Source organism: Nyctereutes procyonoides, unplaced genomic scaffold (genome assembly GCF_905146905.1).
Source record: "Nyctereutes procyonoides isolate TBG_1078 unplaced genomic scaffold, NYPRO_anot_genome, whole genome shotgun sequence".
NCBI lineage: Eukaryota > Metazoa > Chordata > Mammalia > Carnivora > Canidae > Nyctereutes > Nyctereutes procyonoides.
The window spans coordinates 8,928,907-8,950,666 of NW_026575049.1; the positions used below are offsets into that span (position 1 = coordinate 8,928,907).

General features: G+C 41.8%; 1 protein-coding gene across 2 annotated transcripts in view; it reads right to left on the reverse strand.

Moving 5' to 3' along the window:
• The window catches only part of GRIP1 (glutamate receptor interacting protein 1), a 657,668-nt gene that overhangs the window by 80,781 nt on the left and 555,127 nt on the right, over positions 1-21,760 (reverse strand). For both annotated transcript variants that reach the window (XM_055329099.1, XM_055329098.1), the window contains exons 8-11: positions 13,448-13,595; positions 10,924-11,093; positions 5,119-5,274; positions 4,283-4,435 (exon numbers count right to left, since the gene is read on the reverse strand). In XM_055329099.1, coding sequence (XP_055185074.1) covers positions 4,283-4,435; positions 5,119-5,274; positions 10,924-11,093; positions 13,448-13,595 — 627 coding nt within the window. The remainder of the gene's footprint in view (positions 1-4,282; positions 4,436-5,118; positions 5,275-10,923; positions 11,094-13,447; positions 13,596-21,760) is intronic.

Below are 21,760 nucleotides of genomic sequence, written 5' to 3' on the forward strand. Positions count from 1 at the left end.
AAGCCAAGGCAAATAGAAATTATTAGGACATTTAATTTAGGATTAAAAATACATTAAATGTTGGTTCTATAATTATATAAATTTATAATTTATCTAATAAATATAGGATTAAATAATGTAGGCTTTTATAATTAACTCTGAACATCCTTCGATATACTGAAATCTCTTCTTTGAAACGGTAACATTTCATTTGAAATTGTATGTACCGATTACTCACACATATTAAAGTCTTGCAAATTATTACCAGATATGAAAAAGATAAATTGCAGATCTAAAGATGATGAGCCAGAAGGAAAAAAAAAAAAAACAACCAAAATTACTTGGAGGAAAAAAAAGATGAGCTTGATTATCCTGCTTCTTTAATGTGGCCAACCAGCAAAAGAAAATAAAGGTGATTTATCATGAATTATAACCCTGTGGTTTAAACATTTGTATGATGAATTCTCTGTCCAGTAGCAGCTACTCTTGCAGGGTACTGGCTCTGGCCATAACCAAGGTTGTGTTCGGGATTTGCCTCTGCTCCGGCCTGTGCCTGTTCACATTTGGAGGGTCCTTGCACAGCCCTTCGGGTGTGCAGGAAATGACCCTGTGTGTTTGTAGGCTCTTGTCTTTCCTGATGTAAGTAGGGGAGGAAAACTGAAGATAACTCGTTAGCTTCCCGAGTTTAAAAATCTGCCAAATGTCTTCTTAATTCAGAAGTTTGTGAGGTTTATTAGCAGACAGGAAGAGCATTTCAACAGTATGCTGAGCAGCGGACTGCAAAGATTTATTAATATTCTGTGTTTATCACTATTTGATCCTGTCACTCAAGACCTCTGCCTCACTGTAGTGTTCCCAGTGGGGACGGCCTGCTGCGGACCCACACACTGGGTGTGTAGCATGTGATCCTGTTCAGGAGCACAGTGTGGGTGTCCAGCTGCTCCCTTCTGCAAATGAGGGTGGGCCTGAGCTCATAAGCCGACCCCGGGGAGGGCTCCCTGCATGCTCATAAAAGCTTACCATAAGCTGCCTTTGGCTTGCGTCCTTTTCTCAGGGGTCGGTGGCAGGGACAAAAGTTGTCAGGTTTCTTCATTCTCCTTCTTTCAGCTCTTTCCAATGTTGGCCTCCCTGCTAGCAAGTGGTGATGGCAAAAGAGGCAAAGACTATTCTGGGAATGTGATCTGGCTTCTAAGTTGGCTGCAATTCAGGAGGACTGTGAACAAGCAGAGTCTACACTGGCTCTGTGTGCAGCAGCAGGAAGCAGGGGGTATGAACCTGGTCCACCGCCCAGTCATGCTGCCATCATGGGCGGATGATAGGGCTCTGGAAAAAGCCTTGACCTCTGAGGCAGAAAAAGGGACAGCCCAGGGTGTGGGGCAAAGCTCAGTAAGATTCCAAAAGGGGTGACAAGAGGGTTCCCTCTGTGACACGGCTCTGCAACCCTCCCGGGGCTCTGTGACACTCCTCTCGGCCTAGTGCTCAAGGAGGAGTGCTGGGGACACTCATCCTTCTCCCTGGGAAACAAACAAGGCACTTTCCTGGTTTAATTTTTGTAACGTGTTGCTACAGACTTCCTGTATTTTCCTCTTTGGTCAATGATACAGAATGTTTTACTACTTATGTGAGAAGACTTAATTCTTTTCTGGCGTGTCCTTTTCTACTATAAACATATGTGAGAGTTTTTTTTTTTTTTTCCTGTTTTGCAAGCTCTGGCCTCACTTCATCACCAACACAGCGTAGAGACTTTTTATTATATTTGTTGTGACTTTCCCATGATTCACCATCCATACAAATGGCCTGGTTGCCATAGAAACGTAAGTATTAGAAAAGGGGCAGCAAATGGTGGCATAGAATAAAGACATAAATAAAGTGGTGGAAGTAAACCATGGTATAGTGAGAGTGTAATAAAACTTTTATTATAAGTTATTTGGGAGAACCTTTACATCTAATGTGACCATACAAAGAAGCAAGAAGAGAGAGAGAAAAACAAACAAAAAAACCCCAAAACAAAAATCCCCCAAAACTTCATTCCTTTTCTGACTTTGGAATGCTATCATTATTTTTGTAGGTCTTTTTGGACTAAGAATAAAAGTTTTGGACCTTATTCTTTGATTACAATATAAAATGTCTGATCTCTCGAGAGACATAAACATTCTGGGAGGTATATGGTCAGTGATGCTCTGGTGGCCAATGTCTACAGCAAACACAAATAGCTTGACATTTCTTCAGCCAGGTTTCTGTTTATATTTCTACTATGTCAGAGAGTCACTTCCCGGTTCAAAACAGAATTTATGAGTTGGTTATGGGTATCAGTGACAGCGTGGCCTCAGCTTTGTTTCCTTCTAGAAAATTCAAGCCATGTAAATATCAACCCGAGATAGCCAAACATATTATCACTCATTTGTAGTCATTAATGTCTTTAATCAGCGTAGCGAGTCTGACCTAACACAACAAATATTTAGCCGTTGAAGCAGAAGTACAAACATTAATGAATTCATTTTAATTGCTCTTCTGAGCCTGTTGCTGTCAGTGGGAGGCACACGGAGGCCTCAGAGAGCAGCAATTTCATATACAAAAATCCACCACAAACCCTGCAGGTTTATATGGAAGCCTCAAAACCTATATGGAAGCCAAAGTGACCACTGTGAAAAATGCGTCCCTATAAGAACACTGTCAACAGATTTTCACACATGACAATTTAGATTCAAGGCATAATAACTAATAAACTCTTTAAATGGCTAACAGTTCAATAGCGTTTACCATTTACCAGGAGTTCTAGTATATATATGTTAATATGGAATATATTTCATTGGGTAATTAGGAAAATGATATATATACAATATATACATGTATGTATGTGCAGCTGACATATAATTTTATTATAATATGCATATTTTGTATGTATGTATGTATATATTTAATTATTGGAGTTCGATTTGCCAATATATAGTATAACACCCAGTGCTCAACCCGTCAAGTGATGTATTTAATAATATATAATATGTGTATATTCTCATCATAGCCTAGAGTATATTTCTTGTCCCATGGGTCCCTTTTAGTGGTGAGAATACATATATATATTCTTCCATATAATTTTCACAATTACCCAGGGAAGCACTATAATTAATCCCCCTTGTGGAGCTAAGGAAGCTGTGGCATAGAGAACTTAGGTGACCTGCTCAAGGTCCTACAGAGTGATGCCGAAATGAGAACACAGGCAGCCTGGTTCCCAAGTCTATGCTCATCACTAGTTTACTGCCTACAACTAGTTTCTTCCAAGAGTGAATAATTTAGTTTAGTGTCAGCTAAGAAACATATGAGACTTTAGAAGCTGTTTATTCTCATTTTAACTAAACTCAATCTTCCTTCTGTTTTCCTAATTTCAAATTTACTGTCATGCACCTATATTAAAGATGACAAGATATCCCTTATGTTTGAAGGGATACATATGCAAGTCAAAATCACGAATACACCACAGTGGTGACCCTATCTTTTGCAATGATTTTCTTTGTAAGGAAACAGCTTCCTACAACATGAAGAGTCCGTTGCCTGGTGTGAGTGACGGCTGGCGTCACTCATGGTGAGTCTACTTGTGAAGATGAATCTCTGGCAAACAAGCTGGAGAGCCAATAGGCCCACACATCCCTTCTCACAAAAACATTCTTTCTTCACTTCCAGTCTTGAAGTATCTGGGTTTCATTTTATTTTATTTAGGTAACTTAAGGGTGTTCCTTATTTTATTTTTATGGTAAGCGCAGGAAGAGGGTTCTCCACGGGAATCATAATTACAGCCACCAAAGGGGACATAGAGAACAAGAAATACACCTCTCTAGACTATGATTAGATCTGCTTGGAAAGATAAGTGAGCCAAGTATAATCATATTAAAAAAAATGCATGGGGTTCTTAGACTTATCGGAAGGGGGACAGAGTTTTCAACAAATTGCTTTAGAGGGAATAAGAAATTGACAACAAATGTTTCCTGTCCAAAGCTACCCAGAATAGAAGGAAGGAGTCTCCAAGGGAAAAAATTTACCTCTTTGGTTATTTTCTCAGATCGAAAGAGCAAGAAAAAAACAATTGAAGACATAGTTGTAGGCAAAGGTAGAATGAACCTAACGAATCCAGCCCGAAATTGTATTGGCCCAATCACTACCCTATAGATAACAGATATAATTTCATCGACTTTGGCACTGAGCTGTGAGCTCCTTATCCCTCAGGCATCGTAAAATATACTCGCCACAGACTCCAGGTGGCCCATACGTTTTCTCCGAGTCAAAAGACAACGGTTACCGTTTCACTTACGTGAGCTTTTGAAGTCTTTCTTTTTCAGTCTCCTCCTCATCATGGTTCCACGAGGGCTAGTAGAATAGAGGCTTCGAGGTAAGGTCCCCATGTTCAGGGAACTCAGGCTGTATGCACTCATGGAAGTAGGAGAGAAGGATGACACCAAAGCTGCTGTAAGAGAGTAGACACTTGGCACAGAGCATTCCCAGGTGGGGTGTGAGCCTGCTACCCTTGCCAACCAGCAACCGTCCAGCAAGACACATGGGACGCAGAGCATTGGCTAGGAAGTACCCCAACTGGACAGAGACCAGGTCTCAGAAACCATGGAGATAGCACTTTAGGATCTGAGAGTTACAAGAGCCACAAGTGCCTGAGGAGCATCATGATCCTCGTGAGCACAATGGAACACACAGAGGCTCTATGAGTGTTGCTTTAGACACACACAACAATAAGCCTTTAAACGAGCTTCCCCATGAACGACAACCCAACGTATCAGGGTCATAATCTCATTTTCATAGATATATTCTGACGTGAATCTCATAAGTGGTTCCAAACACACAGGGAAGAGCTGAGAGCATTGTATGCTATACAGTATCTCGAATTGTTATTTCCTGACCACATATAAAGCATCCTGAACAGTTACATCCTTCCCTAATGACAAATGCTTTCTGATAGGGGGGAGAAAAAGGACTCAGATGTCAGAAATGATAAGTTGCTACTACAGTAAAAAAAAAAAAAAAAAAAAAAAAAGGAACATAACACACAGGAAGCCAAATATGGTATGAGTCAGGTATGAGGAAGAAGAAGAATATAATTTCAATAAAAGAGCAGGAGGAGAAAGTCTGGAACATTACGAGGGCTGTTTGGAGGAGGCGCTTTCGGGCCTGGCAGGGCTGGCACTCTGCAATGGTCAGGGTGGTACATATTAGGGTGATGGCTGGTGTGCAGGCTGCAGTGGCTGCTGGCCCAGGAATCCCACGTAAGTTGCCTGTCGCTCCTCTGAATTTTCACTGCCCACATGAAGTGATGATGAGAAATAAGAAAAACAAACAGAGAACCAAAAAAAAAAAAAAAGGAAAAAAATAACTGAACTGTACAAATAAAAAGTGTAACAAAAAATGAAAGCTGCTTTCAAAACAACAACAACAACAAACTACTGGCTTTGCCCTTTCTCAGTAGTCAGCAAAACAGATGATTAACATCAGGGATGGAAGCTTTTCATCTTCCCAAGAATAATGCACGTCTTTCCCCAGCCCATTTTTTTCTTCTTTTAAAATGACTATTGAATCAGTTTCTAATCTCCCCGTGTGCTTTGCAGCAGAGATTAAAAACATTTTTTTTTTAAACTTGAAGTCAACCCCCTAAAGATCTATGGCACGTGATTAGTAATTAAAGATTTGCACATCTTGGCCAGTTAGTAGCACTTGTTTTGAGAAAAAGAAAAGAAGGAACAATAAATCACACTGGCTCATGATTGAAGTAGTTTACCAGTCACACACCACAATTTACTGTTCTGACATTTTAATTATACTCTGATACATCACTTGGACTTGATTTTTCTAAAAAAAAACAAAAACAAAAAACAACCCCCCCCCACACACAAAAAAAACCCACCACAAAAAAACACCAAAAAACCCCATTCTCAATCATCTATCAATACCAGGAGCTTACTTGTGTCCTCACAAGGAGAAAATAAAAGTCTCAATATACTTTATACTTTTTTTTTGTATTTTTTAAAAACATGTTTACATTTGAAAGAAAGTTAATTCTCAAAAGATTCCACACGTTTTTATATTTTCTTAAGATGCCACAACGTTTTAATAAAGCTTATTTCAAAATTTTCCTTCCCCTTTATCGAAAAAAAAAAAACCAAAACTCGTATACTGTTTTTCTAGGTTTTAAGTTCAGCATTATTTAGATTTTCTTTTCTGCCCAATGTTCTGAAAGAGGAGCAATGTTATGTTTGTCACTATGCCTGGTGTGAGATTTTTCACTGAACAATCTTAAAAGACTTAAAAGTAACACCTGACCTCCTGTGTCCTTTGAGTGTCATGAGTCTAAAGTAAGATGCCTAATGTGTGAATTATTGAACATTTACTCACGTAGAGAGTCGAATGCCCTGTGAGTATTTAAAGGAGGCTCGTTTAGATAAGGGCTTAAGTTGTACCATCTGTGACGGTGGCATCATTGGCCACCTGAGCTGATGCAGGGGGACAGCCCTGGAACCAAAGTGCGAGTGTGGAAGAGCACTGCGGGCTGCGGCCCACCTGGGCTTCGGTCTGGAGAGATCCAGCAGCCTGGCCAGGCACTCGGCCTCCCTGAGCCTCAGTTTCCTCACATGTCAGGTGGAGATCACGAAGGCGTCTCCCCTGCAGGACAATGAAGAGGACGCTGCACAGACTGCTTCTGTCCTGTTGTGGTTTCAGGTTTGGGTTCCAGCTCCCTGTCCTCTGTTTTAGTCTCAAGCCATCACCTACCTGGCCCCTGCAAGACCTGGGGACTTGGCTCCCCGATTTGTCTACTGTAGACCTCCCTCCCAGGATCTACAAGACAATCTTTTAAGGTACATCTATGTAAGGTAGATCATGTCACTCCCACTTAAGCTGCTCCAATGGGTTACAAAGACGAGGAGAATCAAATGTGACCCCCCCCTACTTCTCTCTCCAGCTTTATCCCCATCCCTCTCTCCATTACCTTGGTCACACAGCTATTCTTAGACCCAGCCAGGCTGCTTCCTGCCTCAGGGCATTTGCCCTTGCTATTCTTCTTGCCTCGTATTGTCCTCCCAGGGGCCCAAGGAGCATGGTTGGCTCCTTGTGATCATTCACGTCTCAACTAAGGTGTCACCTACTCAGAGAAGTTGTTCTGACCTCCCGAGCTGAAGGGCTGCCCATCCCACGCTGTCCCCCTCTGCCTCTATATTCCTCGTGGCACTTACTACAGTCTGAAATGGCTTTACTTATTTAACACATTTTAAATATTTGTTTCTCCATACTGAACATCTGTGAGGAGAGGAACCTACTCTGCTTGTCTTGCTCACTAGACATCCTGTAGCAGCTCGCAGAGTGCCTGGTGCATAATGACGGATGAGAAAAGACGTGCATAAGTGGATAGGAATCAGCAGGGAGGTACCCGTCTACACAGCAGCAGCATTTTCCGGGTGATAAAAAGCGTTGCGGGGGTGGGGGAGTTCATAGTGGATTCTCTTTCCCCATCCTCATTCTATTTTGAGGAGTGCAAGGAGACTTCTTAGCAAGATGCAGGCCTTGCTGTGTCTGGCCAATGCACAGCAGCAGCAGCCACTCGACTGAACTTCTTACACAGTATTTATTGTCTGTGTTTCAAATGAAGCCAGAGCACAGTGAGTGGACTTGAGAAGTCTACACTCACTTTTTGACCCAGTTCTTTAAGGAGGACTTTGAAAATTATTGGGCATTTTTTTGTTTTAATGACCGTAGCACCCAATGAACAAATCAATAAGAAAGATATTCTTGACCAACATTGTGTGCTGTGCCAATTAAGTGTAGGTCACAACCTTTACCTTGACTTTGAGCTTCTGGTAAGGGCTAAATCTTCATACATATGAGATAATAAAGGACAAAAATGACACAAAATAATGCATGAAATTGTAGGCCATGCATAATGAATGCAAAAGGTGTTCAACAAATACTGTAGGCCCAGGAGCACAGCTCCTGCCTACTTTGAACGTACACTCCAAATCAGTTCCATTTTACAGTGATGTACTTGATACTCACATGCTTGTTAGGCAAGTACTTCACGAGTTTAAAAATAAGAGGTTACATTTTGCAAAACACATTTCTATACATTCTCCCATTTAATGGTCCACTAATAAGAGCCAACTTCTACCGAGCACTTGGTATATATCAGGTACTGTGCTAGGTGCTTTTTCGTGGATTATCTTAGATAATTCTCTCAATATACTTATGAGGCAGGTATTGCTGTTGTTACTACACCCATCTTACAGATGAAGAATCTGAGGAATAGAAAAGTTGGGTAGCTTCCTTAAGGTCCCAAGTGGTGGAGCCAGAATTAAGTCTGGAAGTCTGATTCAAGAGTCCCTGCCTTCAGCCACCACACATTGCCTCTTCCTGCAGGTGCTCCTGGATTTGATAGAGATTCATAAATACCAAGTTAAAATAGAATGCTTCTTACATCTTCCATGATGACGTCACTGCCCGGAGTCTTAAGATGTATCTGACACGGAGGGTAGTTTTGTTTGCTATCCTCTCTAACTGTACCCTCTTGCCCTGTCCAGGATGACTAAGGGCACAGGCAACAGCTGCTTTTGTGGTTGCTCCTAGAGCTCAAAAATGGAAGGCCCTCCAGGCACCAAAAGTACTGAACCTTGTGACTCGCTCCCATGTTCTCTTCCAAAGCCTCATGAACTTCAGTCATGATTATGTCTCCCAAACACCCTCAGTGGGAACCATTTCTAAGCTTATTGGAAACTCATTCTTGTTGATATTTTTAATGCCATTTATCAACAAAAGGCACAGTAAATCTCATTCCTAGTTGATGGGCTCATTTCCCTATTTCTCTGAAAACACTGTGGTGAAATGTTTTGTTGTGAAGCAAAATTTGGGAAATATATCTCCATCCACCTTGGGATGAGAGACATGCTATTCAGGCCCCAGAATTCCTGAAAAAAAAAAAAATAACCAGAGCTTTCTTGTGGAAAAAGAATAGAACTATGTAAAACAACGCTACCACATTAAAAAAAAAAAAACCCAGAAGTTTGAGAATTATAAACCACCATAAAATTTTTTTGGTATTTTTTTCCCCTTAACTGTGATTTAATTATGTCTCTGAGCCCATACTTTTGTCCTCTTGGAAATGCAAGTCTGATTTTAATGTAAAATGTAGAGAGATAATGAAGATGGTGAGCAACTTTCACCCAAAGCAGATGAAAGGGTGGGAAGTGGAAACTAGAATTACTTAAATTACCAGCCCCCATCTTCCACTCCCATCCTCCATTGTGAAAAATCACAACGGCATCAAGTTTTCCACAGGGGAAAAAAAATTTTGTTCTTGGTCTGCATGCATTTTAGTGTATAAATTCGCCTTCTCAAATTGTCTTGACAGGTAAAACTATTTAATATTTCATGAGTTGGGAACTATTTGGACTACTTATGATTTGTACACAGGGCCAATGAAAAGAGGAATGTGGGGCTGCTAAAGATAATGCCATTTTGCAAGGGTCCGCTCCATATTTCGGACTCACCAATAGCAGAATTTTCCAAGCTGAATCTTACGCTGAGAAAGCACTATGCAGTGTGCATTCTTAGACCTACTGCACTCCAGATCCAGCGATGATTTCAGGTTAATTTAGAAGAAACTTAGTTTTGGAAATCTCTCCCCTCTGCCCCTGTGCTCCATGGGGTCTCCTGACCGGAACAGGGCACATTTCCATGAAATGTGCCTTCTGGAGCCCTTTACTGTTTCTAGTCAAAGGAGGCAGAGTTTCTTTCCCTAACCTGCCTATGCTGCATCACATCTCTGCTCCATTGTGTCAAATTAAAATCTGATAAAGGTAATGCTGTACTAGAGATTTTCATTAGCTCCAGGGCTGTCTAAGCTCCATTTAATTAAAAAAGGTTGCATCCAGCTGACTCATTCAGTATGAAAATTATCTGGTCCCTCTCTCTCTCTCTTTTTTCCCCCCAAACTATGGAAAAAAGTGCAGTGTGTTTCAGAAGGTGGGAGACACCTAATACAAGTGAGCTCCACACAAGCCAGATTTCGATTTCAGAGAAAATTGTTCTCATTCTCTAAAAATACCAAAAGTGTTCCTCTTCCCTTGGGTCTTCTGACAGCACTAGGAGAGCTTCAAGGAATCCATTTCAAGGATTAAAAAAGGAAGGCACTTGGCTCAAAGGAAAGGAGAGAAGAGTTGGAACAAAGACTTCTCTAGAGAGAGTCTTTCTTCATGGGGTTTGGGGACAAGTCCTTTATCTTGTATCAGGTTCTGTTTAAAGAGGCTTAAGTAGAGGGTATATAAGCACTTAAGCAGACATATCTGTGAGCTTCAAGACTGAAAATGTGGGTTCCCTCAGCTGGCCGCTGTTCCTGAATAAATGCAGTCAAATAGTCTGGTCCATCGGGGTTGTTCTCCACCCTGAGGACAAAGCTACTCTGGCAAATACACAAAATATAGGGCAAATCCATCTTTTGTGCAACTGTTTTATCCCTCTCCCAATATTTGAAGGGTCTGCCATCAATACCTACCTCATAATGATTTTTAAAAAGTGAGAGTTTTACCAGTTGCCTTCACTGTCCTTCAGGTAGAGTGGAAATTCAATATGCATAACAGGAAGTCACATAATCTCCCTTCTCTCCACACTCAATTGGCAACAGTCCTCAACAGTCCTTTTTTTTTTTTTAATATCCCATAGTATAAGCCTGAAAATTCTCTTTCAAATAACGTTTCTTCCCTCAATTTTGAGGTTTCAAATAAATTACGTTTGGCTCGGGGATGGGGGAGGAAGGATCTGGAAGATGAAGAAAAGCAAACAAAGATAACCTGCTGCTTTGAAAGAAATGATAAAGCCAGAAGTAGACGCTGTGCCTGTCTGCCTCGGCTGGAGAAGCAGTAACTGCAAGGGGAAGATAAAGAGATTTATCTAGATGGATCCTCTCACCGTGGTCAGGTCCCTTCAGGGCCAGGCGGGTCTGATGATGGGGAAGGATCTCAAGCTTGACCTGGTCGGTGGTGTTGGCCAGGAACTGGGTGGCCTCAGCCAGCGTACAGTACTCCATGCTGGTTCCGTCGATGGACAGGATATGATCCCCCACATGCAGGGCACCGCATCTATGGCGAGGGAAAAGAGAAACACCAGTGGGATGAGTGCCTTGCTCTTTGGCATGGGACTTTCATGGCCTTCCAAGTTAACAGTTCACATGGTTTCAATTTACTTAAAAAAGGAAAAGTTGGGGGGATCCCTGGGTGGCTCAGTGGTTTGGCACCTGCCTTTGGCTCAGGGCGTGATCCTGGAGCCCCAGGATCGAGTCCCACGTCAGACTCCCTGCATGGAGCCTGCTTCTCCCTCCCTCTGCCTCTCTCTCTCTTTCTCTCTCTATGTCTATCATAAATAAATAAATCTTTAAAAAAATATTTTTTTTTTAAAAAAGGAAAAGTTGGAGTGTTATAGGAAACCCCATCTGTCAAATGCTAAGTCCCTTGCGTCTGCATAGGAATGTAGAAAATAACAGAAAACCTGAAGGAAATGCTTTTCTCTTGTGTTTCTTTAAATAAATATATAGATAGATATTATTTCAGGGTGGTGGTGTCAAAAGTTGAAGGAAAGTGAGTGGGAGGGAAGAGAAGAACAGGAAAATTTTTCTCCTTGGCTTTTTTTTTTTTTTTAATTTCTCTCTGTGTGTGTGTGTGTGTGTTTTTTTTTTCCTTGTTGGTTTTTATATGGGAAAATTTTTCCCCTTGGCTTTTTTTTTTTAAATTTCTGTGTTTTTTTTGTTTTGTTTTTTTGTGTTTTTTTTTGTTTGTTTTGTTTTTCCTTGTTGGTTTTTCCATGAAACGTGAGCTGGTAAATACTCAGCACGTCAAGATGTGACTCACATAATTGGAGTGGGAGCACTTCCAACTACCTCATGTGTGAACGGGAAAGGCTGGGGGAGATTCAGCTAATGGCTTGTTCAGGAGCTCTCACGTGAGCCACCGAATCACCAGTTCTCTATGACTAGATTTTATTTTATTTTGTTATTGTGGGGTTAAGTGTCGATTAGTGTACAAAAGCTCTCGATGGCGATGGCGATGGCAATTATGCAGGAGTCAGAAGAGTCAAAAAGGAAGCCTGCGATTGGTGAGTGAAGGGGAAGGCTGTGTGGGGGGGGAGAGGGGCTAGCTGCTACGTCTTGCTGAACTCAAGAGACTGGCTACTGGATGAGTTGAGAAAAGCAAACACGGCTTTGTCAGCATCCCGACGTACCAGTCAAGTGGACAGCTCCTTAAACTGGTTACCCCCTGCGAAATGGGGGAAAAAAAACAGAGGGAGAAAATTAAAGCATCCTGCACCATTGAGCTGGAGAACACCTCTGGATCAATGGCCATCACTGGTCAAGGACTGAATAGAGGGTAAGAGCACAGTGGAGCTGTAGACTGACCACTACAGGGGTTGCTGCAGGTTCTACTGCATCAGAGTGCGAGGTTTACCAAGTTAGGGTGAGGGTGTATGGGAAAGAGGCCTCATGGACATGCAGGGGAGGCTGGGCCTCTTGGAGTTTATTGAGCACCCTCCACAGGGAGAGTAGCTTCCTTCTCTTTAAAAAAAAAAAATTTATTGGAGTTCAATTTGCCCCTCCTTCTCAAGACAAAAAAAGCATTTCAAGTCATCCCTTCCATCCAAAAAGAAAGTTCTGTGTGGATGCCCTTGGAGAGCTTCAGCTTTGGAAATGGGGGTTTTCTGACCAGGAGCTGTGAAATAATTTATTAGGTGGCGAAGTAGTCTTCTCCTCCCTGCCGCCTTTCTTACCTTGTAAGTCTAAACTATTTTTTTTTTAAGTCTAAACTATTCATTAGGAAAAAGAATTCAGGAAAAAGGACTTTTGTGTTTATGGTGTCATAGGAATGAATGATCTTTGTGGGGGCCCTTGAAGATGGTGAAAGCCTAAGATTAACATTCTATGACAGTGTAAGACCTTTCTTTAAAGACTGTATTATTTCAAAAATATTGTTTTACTTATTTAAGAAAGGAGGAATCAGATTTTTCACGGTGGCAAGATTTCACCTGTTAACAGTTCGGGAAAACCTAAAAGGAGCATACTGAAGGTATGCTTGGCCACCCTAAGCCAAAAACAATCTATCACCCTAGAACACTCTAGGAAAACTCTTTCAGTTGCTTGACTTTCATTTTTTCCTATCTCTAAAGACCACGCCAAACATCTGGATGAGGCAACATTATGTTACGGGGTGGCTGATAAGGTAGGTGAATTTTTAAGCCCTAGAACCATAACTTGTTTTCTTGATGAAACCTGTATAAAAGGGCAGGAGAGCTGTTTTAAAATCATATATGTAGGTGTGTGTGAATGCATGTGTACCTGTGTAATATTACACATCTGTGTGTATATACATATAGAAATACATTTATACATATATATATTTTAACACTCATGCAGTTTTGAAAAGTAGTCGCTTTCTACAACACCCACCTGTCTGCAATACTTGCAGATTTGATTTTGTCTATGACAATGACCTGTTTGTTACAGCACATCGAGGTAGTTAGGGCAACCCCAAGGCTGGCACCAGGAGTTTTGGCAACTTCAACTAGCAGTGGCCCGGACGCTGTTGCCACAGAATCTACGGAAGAACACATTTCAGAAAACAAAACAAAATAAACCCAATAAGCAAAGAGACACACGAAAAAATGTGGAGAATGTTCAATCTGATGTTGGTCTGTTACTGTTTTCACCAAAACGTACATTTCCCTCCAGGTAACATCCCCCCAAGCCAGTGATAACTCCCTAGGGCACCTCTTAGGACCCCTGCTGTATCCAGCTCGCATATCCAGTAATATGTGCACAGGTTTATCTCTTCAATTAAAATGTAAGCTTCACATTAGTTGGGATCATGTTTTGTGTATCTTTATGCCCTCTTTGTCACTTGGCACAGTCCCTAGAAATACTGGGTTTCCCAATAAAAGTTTTTCAAACATTTAGCACCTACTGTGGGTGGATGGATGGATGGATGGATGAATGCATGGATGGATGGGCGGGTGGATGGATAGGTGGGTGGGTGGATGGGCAGGTGGATGGATGGGTGGGTGGGTGGATGAATGGGTGGATGGGTGGATGGATGGGTGGGTGGGTGGATGAATGGGTGGATGGGTGGATGGATGGGTGGATGGATGGATGAATGGATGGATGGATGGGCGGGTGGATGGATAGGTGGGTGGGTGGATGGGGGGTGGGTGGATGGGGGGTGGGTGGATGATGGGTGGATGGGTGGATGGGTGGATGGATGGGTGGATGGATGGGTGGATGGGTGGGTGGATGGGTGGGTGGGTGGGTGGATGGATGGGTGGATGGGTGGGTGGGTGGGTGGATGGATGGGTGGATGTGTGGGTGGATGGGTGGATGGATGGATGGGTGGATGGTGGATGGGTGGATGGATGGATGGGTGGATGGGTGGATGGGTGGATGGATGAATAGAGGAAATCTCTCATTAGCCAAACACGAGGAATGCATACAGTAAGTTGAATTGGTAAATCCTTTGGGTCTTTCCCTATTCTGGACCTGATCTAGGGTCACTTCACCCTCAGGAGTGACTTCACACCACACATGCTTTATTTATGGCTTGGAACACTCCGTATCCCTTCAACTCCTACTTACCCTGGGGGACTCAGCGTAAACATCAATTGCCTCTGAGAAGCCTCTCCCGACTCATGATTTGGTGAGATCCCTGTCTCATGTGCTCCTACAACCTGCTGTTCTCCCTCTGTTGTGGTGCACAGCTCACTGCTTCCCTGTGGCCAGTGTACATCACAGGCTTCTGTCCCTTGCCAGACTGCAAGCTGGCTGCGAAGGCAGAGATGACGCCTAGTTGATCACGACACCCTCAGTGCCTGGCATAATGATCGGCACACAGGACGTGAGCAATGAACAGTTGTTGAGTGAATGCACAAATAAACGAGAAAACTCATGAAATTGTTTAAAGTTCAGAAGAGGCAGGTGAGAGCCTTGGACATGGAATTAAAACACCCACATTTCATTCTTTTTTTTTTTTCACAATATTTTGATCATGGACAAGTTGCCAAAACTTTCCAAGTCAGCTTGCTTGCCTACAAAATGGTATCTTTCCCTCAGAGTTTATTTTGATGAAATCAATGTTTTGTTAAAGCATTCTGTACTTCACAAAGTGCTATACATAAAGACTATTGTTATTATTATTGCTATATTATGACCTCAAACATTTTATAAGACACATATTACAAAACTCTGTAATAGTTTTTTGGATTTTTTTTGTTTTTGTTTTATTTTTGACTGCTCTTCATTAGTACGACTTTGTCTTTCTGCAAGTCCATCTTTATCACGGAGGTGACACTTGGATGTGGTGAGCTAGGACATCAGTATTCCTGTCGCTGTATGGACTGACTCACGACACTGGACATTCTATAGGAAAGAGCCATTTTTAGCTTGTTATGAAACAAGGTATTTCTTAAATAAGGTAAAGATGAGAACGTTCATGCCAATGACATTCATATTCTGGTGCTAAAGATTCTTGTATGCACTACGTTTCTCAAATGATTGGTGATATCGCAGAAATTTAGTCCAAAAAAAAAAAAAGTTAAGTGACCATTAGAATCGGTATTCCTTCCTGTCAATTCCAGGGCAGAAGCTCAGTAAGAATAGCTGGGAGGACCCAACACTCTGAGTCTACTAACAGGGCTTTTTGATTCTGGGGTGTTAGGACTATAATTTTCCCGTGAACCTAACTCTTGCAGCTGTGGCTCTCTCTGGTCTTGCTCACCTTGCTGTGTTAGCACCGGACCTAGGTCCACTGACAACATGTGGCTTCTCTTCCTTCTCCCTCACTACCTGCTGTTTCTCTCCAGTGCCTCGCTTCATCATGGTGCTGCCCCGGGTCCTGCTCTACTTCCACCTGGTGATCTATCGTGAGCGGGCCCCTTGGCTATGTGCGACAGTGGTTTGCACCTGCCTCAGTTGGGGCTCACTGGCCAGTCCTTGTAACCTCTGTTTTAGTGGTCCTTTCTTCACTAGGGTAGTCGATTCTGCAGACCTCTCAACTCTCACAGCCCAAGTTCTGTGACTAAGCCAAGTGCACAAAATATGGTGCCTTGAGCTTCCCCCCCGCTGAAGTCTGTTGTCCTCCCCTACATGAGCATGCAACCTGGCAAGATCCCTCTTGCTTAGGTTGACCCTCATGTCAGCTCTGGTCCAGGGGGGCCTTTTCTCATATTATCTTTATAGAACTTTAGAACTTAATGATTCAAGATATAATGGACACATTACCGTGGTTTCAGGTAATGTGATGCTCTGATAGTCACACACACTGTGAAACGATCACCACAATAATAGAAGGAATAATTTTAGAAGGACTAATATCCAAAATCACTTCCCAAGACTGGCTGGATCTCAACAGATAGCTTTGCAAGGTGATAATCACATAAAATCTTCCACTTGGTTTTCTCATGTGGAAAGATAAACTTCTTTGGCTTAACAGATGGAAGTAATAAAGTTTTTCTGCTACTTATAACTTAATCTCTTACTTAATGGCAGAAATTGGTAGTTGTTCCTTGGTATCCCATCTTCCCTTCTTTCTTCAGGAATAAGCGGCCCAGCTAAGGACATTTGCAGTGAGGTGTATCTATGTGACCAAGTTCCAGCCAGTGGGGAGTGAGCTGTTCTGGATGTGCTCTTAAAAATGATGGATGTGTGGGGAATCCCTGGGTGGCTCAGAGGTTTGGCCCCTGCCTTCAGCCCAGGGCGTGATCCTGGAGTCCCAGGATCGAGTCCCATGTTGGGCTCCCTGCATGGAGCCTGCTTCTCTCTCTGCCTGTGTCTCTGCCTTTCTCCCTCTCTCTCCCTGTGTCTCTCATGAATGAATAAATAAAATCTTTTAAAAAAAATGATGGATGTGCTCTCCTTGATCTCATTTCTTCCTTGTTGCTGTTGCAGTGCAGGCTCTTAATTGGTGACCCATCTTCAGCCATGTAGACAAAAGCAGGGAGCCACGTAGAGAAGCTTAGGTTGCTGAAACCCTCTCTTCCCGGAGATTGGAGCTCTTCCAATAAATAAACTTCTATCATATTTAAGCTAGTATTTTAAGTTTGGGTCTTTGTTAAAAACTAAATCTATATCCTGGTAGGCCTTTTCGCTTGAGTCTACCCCTCCAATGTATCTTTCTTGAATTGTTATTTTAAGAGGCAGGTATTTATAACTTGGTATTTGCAGATGTAAGTTTTTTTTTATAAAACCATAATCAACCATTACTTAGTACACATGACGTATTCATTTTTCTTAAAAGCATTGCATCATGATTAAAGATCAGAGCTTTTAAAGAGGTTATCAGCATATATGGATATTGTTTAAATATAAACTCTTACATTGCTTTTTTTCTCCTGGCCTATATTTGTTAAGGTCCTAAAAGTTATATTCTTGCATGGTTCTAACATTCCAGTTATGGCAAAGAATGAATATTAAACTTTTTCCCTTGGAAAGAAATGATAGGAACAGGGCTATCAAGAAACATAGAAAAATATGAGCAAACCTGCAGGGAATTGATTACTCGCAAGAAGCTTTTTACTTTCTGTTCTTTAAGGATCTAATTAGTTGTTAAGAACGCTTTTGAGATGAAGGCAAAGCTCATCTATCAGGCTGTAGTGTTCTAGAAGAATGGAACAATCTGGAGAAATTGGAGACAGACAGAAGGTCACAAAGGACGTGCTACATATTAAATGCACATGAGTAGCTAACAAAAATGGTTTAAGGAGGTCGTGGGAGACCTTTGCTCCCCTCATCCCTTCAGCTTTGCACGTGCCTGTTAGTGTCCAACTATCACTGAATTATGGATCCTCTCATTTGGAGGAGGGTTTTGGGGTTAGACTGAGGAGAATGGGCTGAGTCTAGAACAAGCGTCAGCTTTTCTTAAAGTGAAGGATGTGCATACACATTTAAAGTGGCTTATGGGGGGTGGGGTGGGGAAGAAGCATGAAAAAAAAAGTACCGGATCTTCTTGTGCCACCATTAATTTAGAAGAGAAGAAGAGAGCTCATACCCCCAGCTGCTCTGCTTCACCTCCAGAGTAAGTTTCTCTTTATTCTTTAAGTAGTACTTTCCCCTATAAAGCTTCAGAGGATCAACAAGTGCAATATTTCCATTTGGGGGAGCCAGACGGGCAATGAATGAGTTTCTTTAAAACTTTAAAATGGAATGCTTCAGAACTCTGAGAAGAGAAATTTAAAGTCATGGTTAAGGGAAGAAGCGGTGTGCTTCTAAGCTGGGCCCGGGGCTGGAAGCTGGAGGGAGATGCCTCGCTATGCCACCAACTTACCATGTGGCTCAAGCCATCATTTCCTTTAGACCTCATTTCCTGCATTTGTAAAATAACTGGACTTCCATAAAAGCTCTCTAGCCCTGATTATCTACGACTCTACAGAGAAATAGCAATGCTAGATAAGGAAAAGCCTAGGGAATCAGAAAATTCGAGAAGGTGAATAAACCTTATAAAAATATGCAGTAGCTCAATTTAAATTCCAATATCCTACTATTGAGTAGAAGAGGTGAACTGCTAGATATAAAAATGATTCTAGACAACTCATGTTTACAGAGATGGGTTGTAAGACCTCACACTTTTACGTATTTTGATAACAACAATAACATCCTTTAAAGAGTGAGTTTCAGGGATGGTCTCCCATCTTTACACACCCATTATGTAATATAAAGATTTCACATTAAGAAATTTCCAGGGCACAACGTTAACTTACTTACTTTCTTTCTTTCTTTTTTTTTTTTCAATGTTAACTTTCTAACAAGACTGTCATAGTGAAGTCCTAACTTACGCAGAGAAAAAATAAAGATGTCAAGGAAAGGGAGGTATTTATCTTATGTTAAGATGACCAGGGATTTAAAATTTATTTTTAATTTAAATTCAATTTAGCAGACATGTATTGTATTATTAGTTTCAGGGGAAGAATTTAGTGATTCATCAGTTGCATATAATAGCCAGTGCTCATTACGTGAAGTGCCTTCCTTAATGCCTGTCACCCAATTTCCCCATCTCCCCGCCCACCAACCCTCAGTTTGTTTCCTATAGTTAAGAGTCTCTCAGAATTTGTTTCTCTGTTTTTATATTTTTATTTTTCCTTCCCTTCCCCTATGTTCATCTGTTCTGTTTCTTAAATTCCACGTAGGAGTGAAATCATACAGTATTTGTCTTCCTCTGACTATTTCACTTAGCATGGTACCCTCTAGTTCCATTCCTGTCATCGCAAATGGCAAGATTTCATTCTTTTGATGGTTGAGTAATATCCCATTGTGTGTGTGTGTGTATGTGTGTGTGTGTGCACACACAAGGATGTGTGGGGATTGTTGATAACAGTTTACTGAATATGAGCTTAGCTTTCTATTCTTTCTCCTTAGTAGCCTAGTTTCACTTACCCATGATCACTCTTAGATTTATGCATCTAGTACATACCGTTCCCCTGAGCTCCCACTGCTACCACTGCCACCTTAAACAATTCTTGGGTGTTTCATGAGCACAACAAACACAGCATGTGCAGAACTGGTAGTGAGCCCACCACACTCCGTTGGCTCTTCTCCCAGTGAATGACTGCCATTACACTCCACGGTGCAAACCAGAAACCTAGGAGTCATCTCAAGTCCATCCTCTCCCTCATCCTCACAAATTTCTCTTTCACTCTAATTCCTAACAGCTCTCAACTTCATCCTTTCTTTCTGTCTCCACAATCACTCTTTCAGCCCAAGTTACCATCATCTGGTACCCCCTCCTCCTCTCATGGCCTCCACCTTCCCAAACCAGTGATCATTTTAAAAGTGCGCCTCACATTGTGTTAACACCATGCTTAAATCCTTTCAGTGGCTGTTCCTATGAGGTAGAGCATTTCAACACCATCTACAAGGACCTACATCTGGCCTGCTTACCTCACCAGGTCTATTTCCCACCATTCTGCTCTTGTTCTCTCTGCTCCAGCCCCCTACTTTTCTTTCATTTCTTTAAAAATGCCACGTGCCTTCTTGTCTCTGGTCCCTTCTGTCTACCTGGAATGGTCCAACTCTCTCTCATTTCTCCTTCACCCACTTCTTCACCACTTCTTTGCTCAAATGTCACTCCCTCAGAGATTTCTGACTTGACCTGCAAACCATGTCTACCTTCCTGAGAAATGCATTAATAGAATCCTGTGCTTTTCCTTCACAGTACTTCTAATAAATGCAATTCAACAATCAGTTGTCTAATTGGCTATTTAGTTAATTGTTCTTTGATAAAAATGTAAGCTCCATGCAGCAGGGATTGTGTATGTCCTCCTCATGACCATGGTTCTCCACAGTCTATGATATCTATGTACATAGTAGGTGCTCAGTGATATTTGTTGATGAAACAAGTGGAAGCATGAACACCTATTATTTTATTTAAGGTGCTATGCTAAATATACTGATGATGCAGAAAGTTAATTTATATTTTCTTGCTTGAAGTAGTTCCAAGTGTAGTTGGGATCACGTTAACTTATGCTTAAATCCTTTCAATGGCTATTCTTGTCACCGGCTGTGTATACATATATAGATAATGTTGATGATGAAGAGTGTTCTTCTTGTGTCTAAATTCTAAGACTGCAAAATGAATTCCATCGAATGCCTCACAGTATCAGACTGAGAAGTATGTGACTTTATCTAGCAGTGAAAGAATTAGGGAACAATCCAGTGGCAGAAAGGTAACCCACCTTCTTCCAGACGGAACTTGAGCTCACTGGTCATTCCACCTCTAAAGTGGGTATTATGGTAGCTGAAAATGGTCAAGTAAATAAGCCACCTCGAGGGACACCTTGGTGGTTCAGTGGGTGAGTGCCTGCCTTCAGCTCAGGATATGATTCTGGGGTCCTGGGATCGAGTCCCACATCGGGCTCCCTGCATGGAGCCTGCTTCTCCCTCTGCCTGTGTCTCTCATGAATAAATAAATAAAATCTTTGAAAAAAAAAAGCCATCTCCAGGATTATAAGCTCTTAAAAAGACCGCTGTCTTTTAAGGATTGACACAAAGGTCCTGTGCCTTAAAACCATGAAGAGACGTGAATGCTCTGGGTATCTGGGGAGGACATTGTCTGATCCCAGAAGAATCTGTCAGACCAGCTTATCTGCAGAGGTCCCTAAGCAAATCATGTTGACTTACGGCTAAACAGAACCACAGAGGAGAATATGCTTATTTGAATCAGGATCCTCACAAGAAACAGATGATACACTCAAATTAAGATACTTTGATGAGAGTTTAACAAAAAACTATTTGGAAGGATGTGAGAAGGTTAGAAGGGAACCACAGGGATAATGCAATATGCTCTGAGGCCAGAAGCAAAAAGCACCTTATTACACTGTCCTGAAGAAGCAAAGGATAGAGCTGTTAGTGAGAAAGGACTATGTGGAACGGGCTACCTGACGGAGCTGGCACCTGAAGTCAAAGGATGTAGCCAGCCTCAGTGAACCCATAGCAAGGAAGCCAGGAAATAACACTCTCCATCACTGTCCTATCTCCCTCTCATTTCCTGCCATGATCCCTACTAGCTCAACCCAACTGGAGCTGAGGACATGAGAGCCCATTATGCAGGCCATGAAAGTCAGGGCACACAGTAGCATGGAGAAGAGTGGCGAGTGGCTCTAGAGGTAAAAAGGATGCTATCCTAGTTTGCATATATTTCCACTCAATTTCATTTCACAAACTCTGGAGGCTGCTTGCTTTAAACTAAATCTATAACATAAAGAAATAATCAGCAAGAAAAAA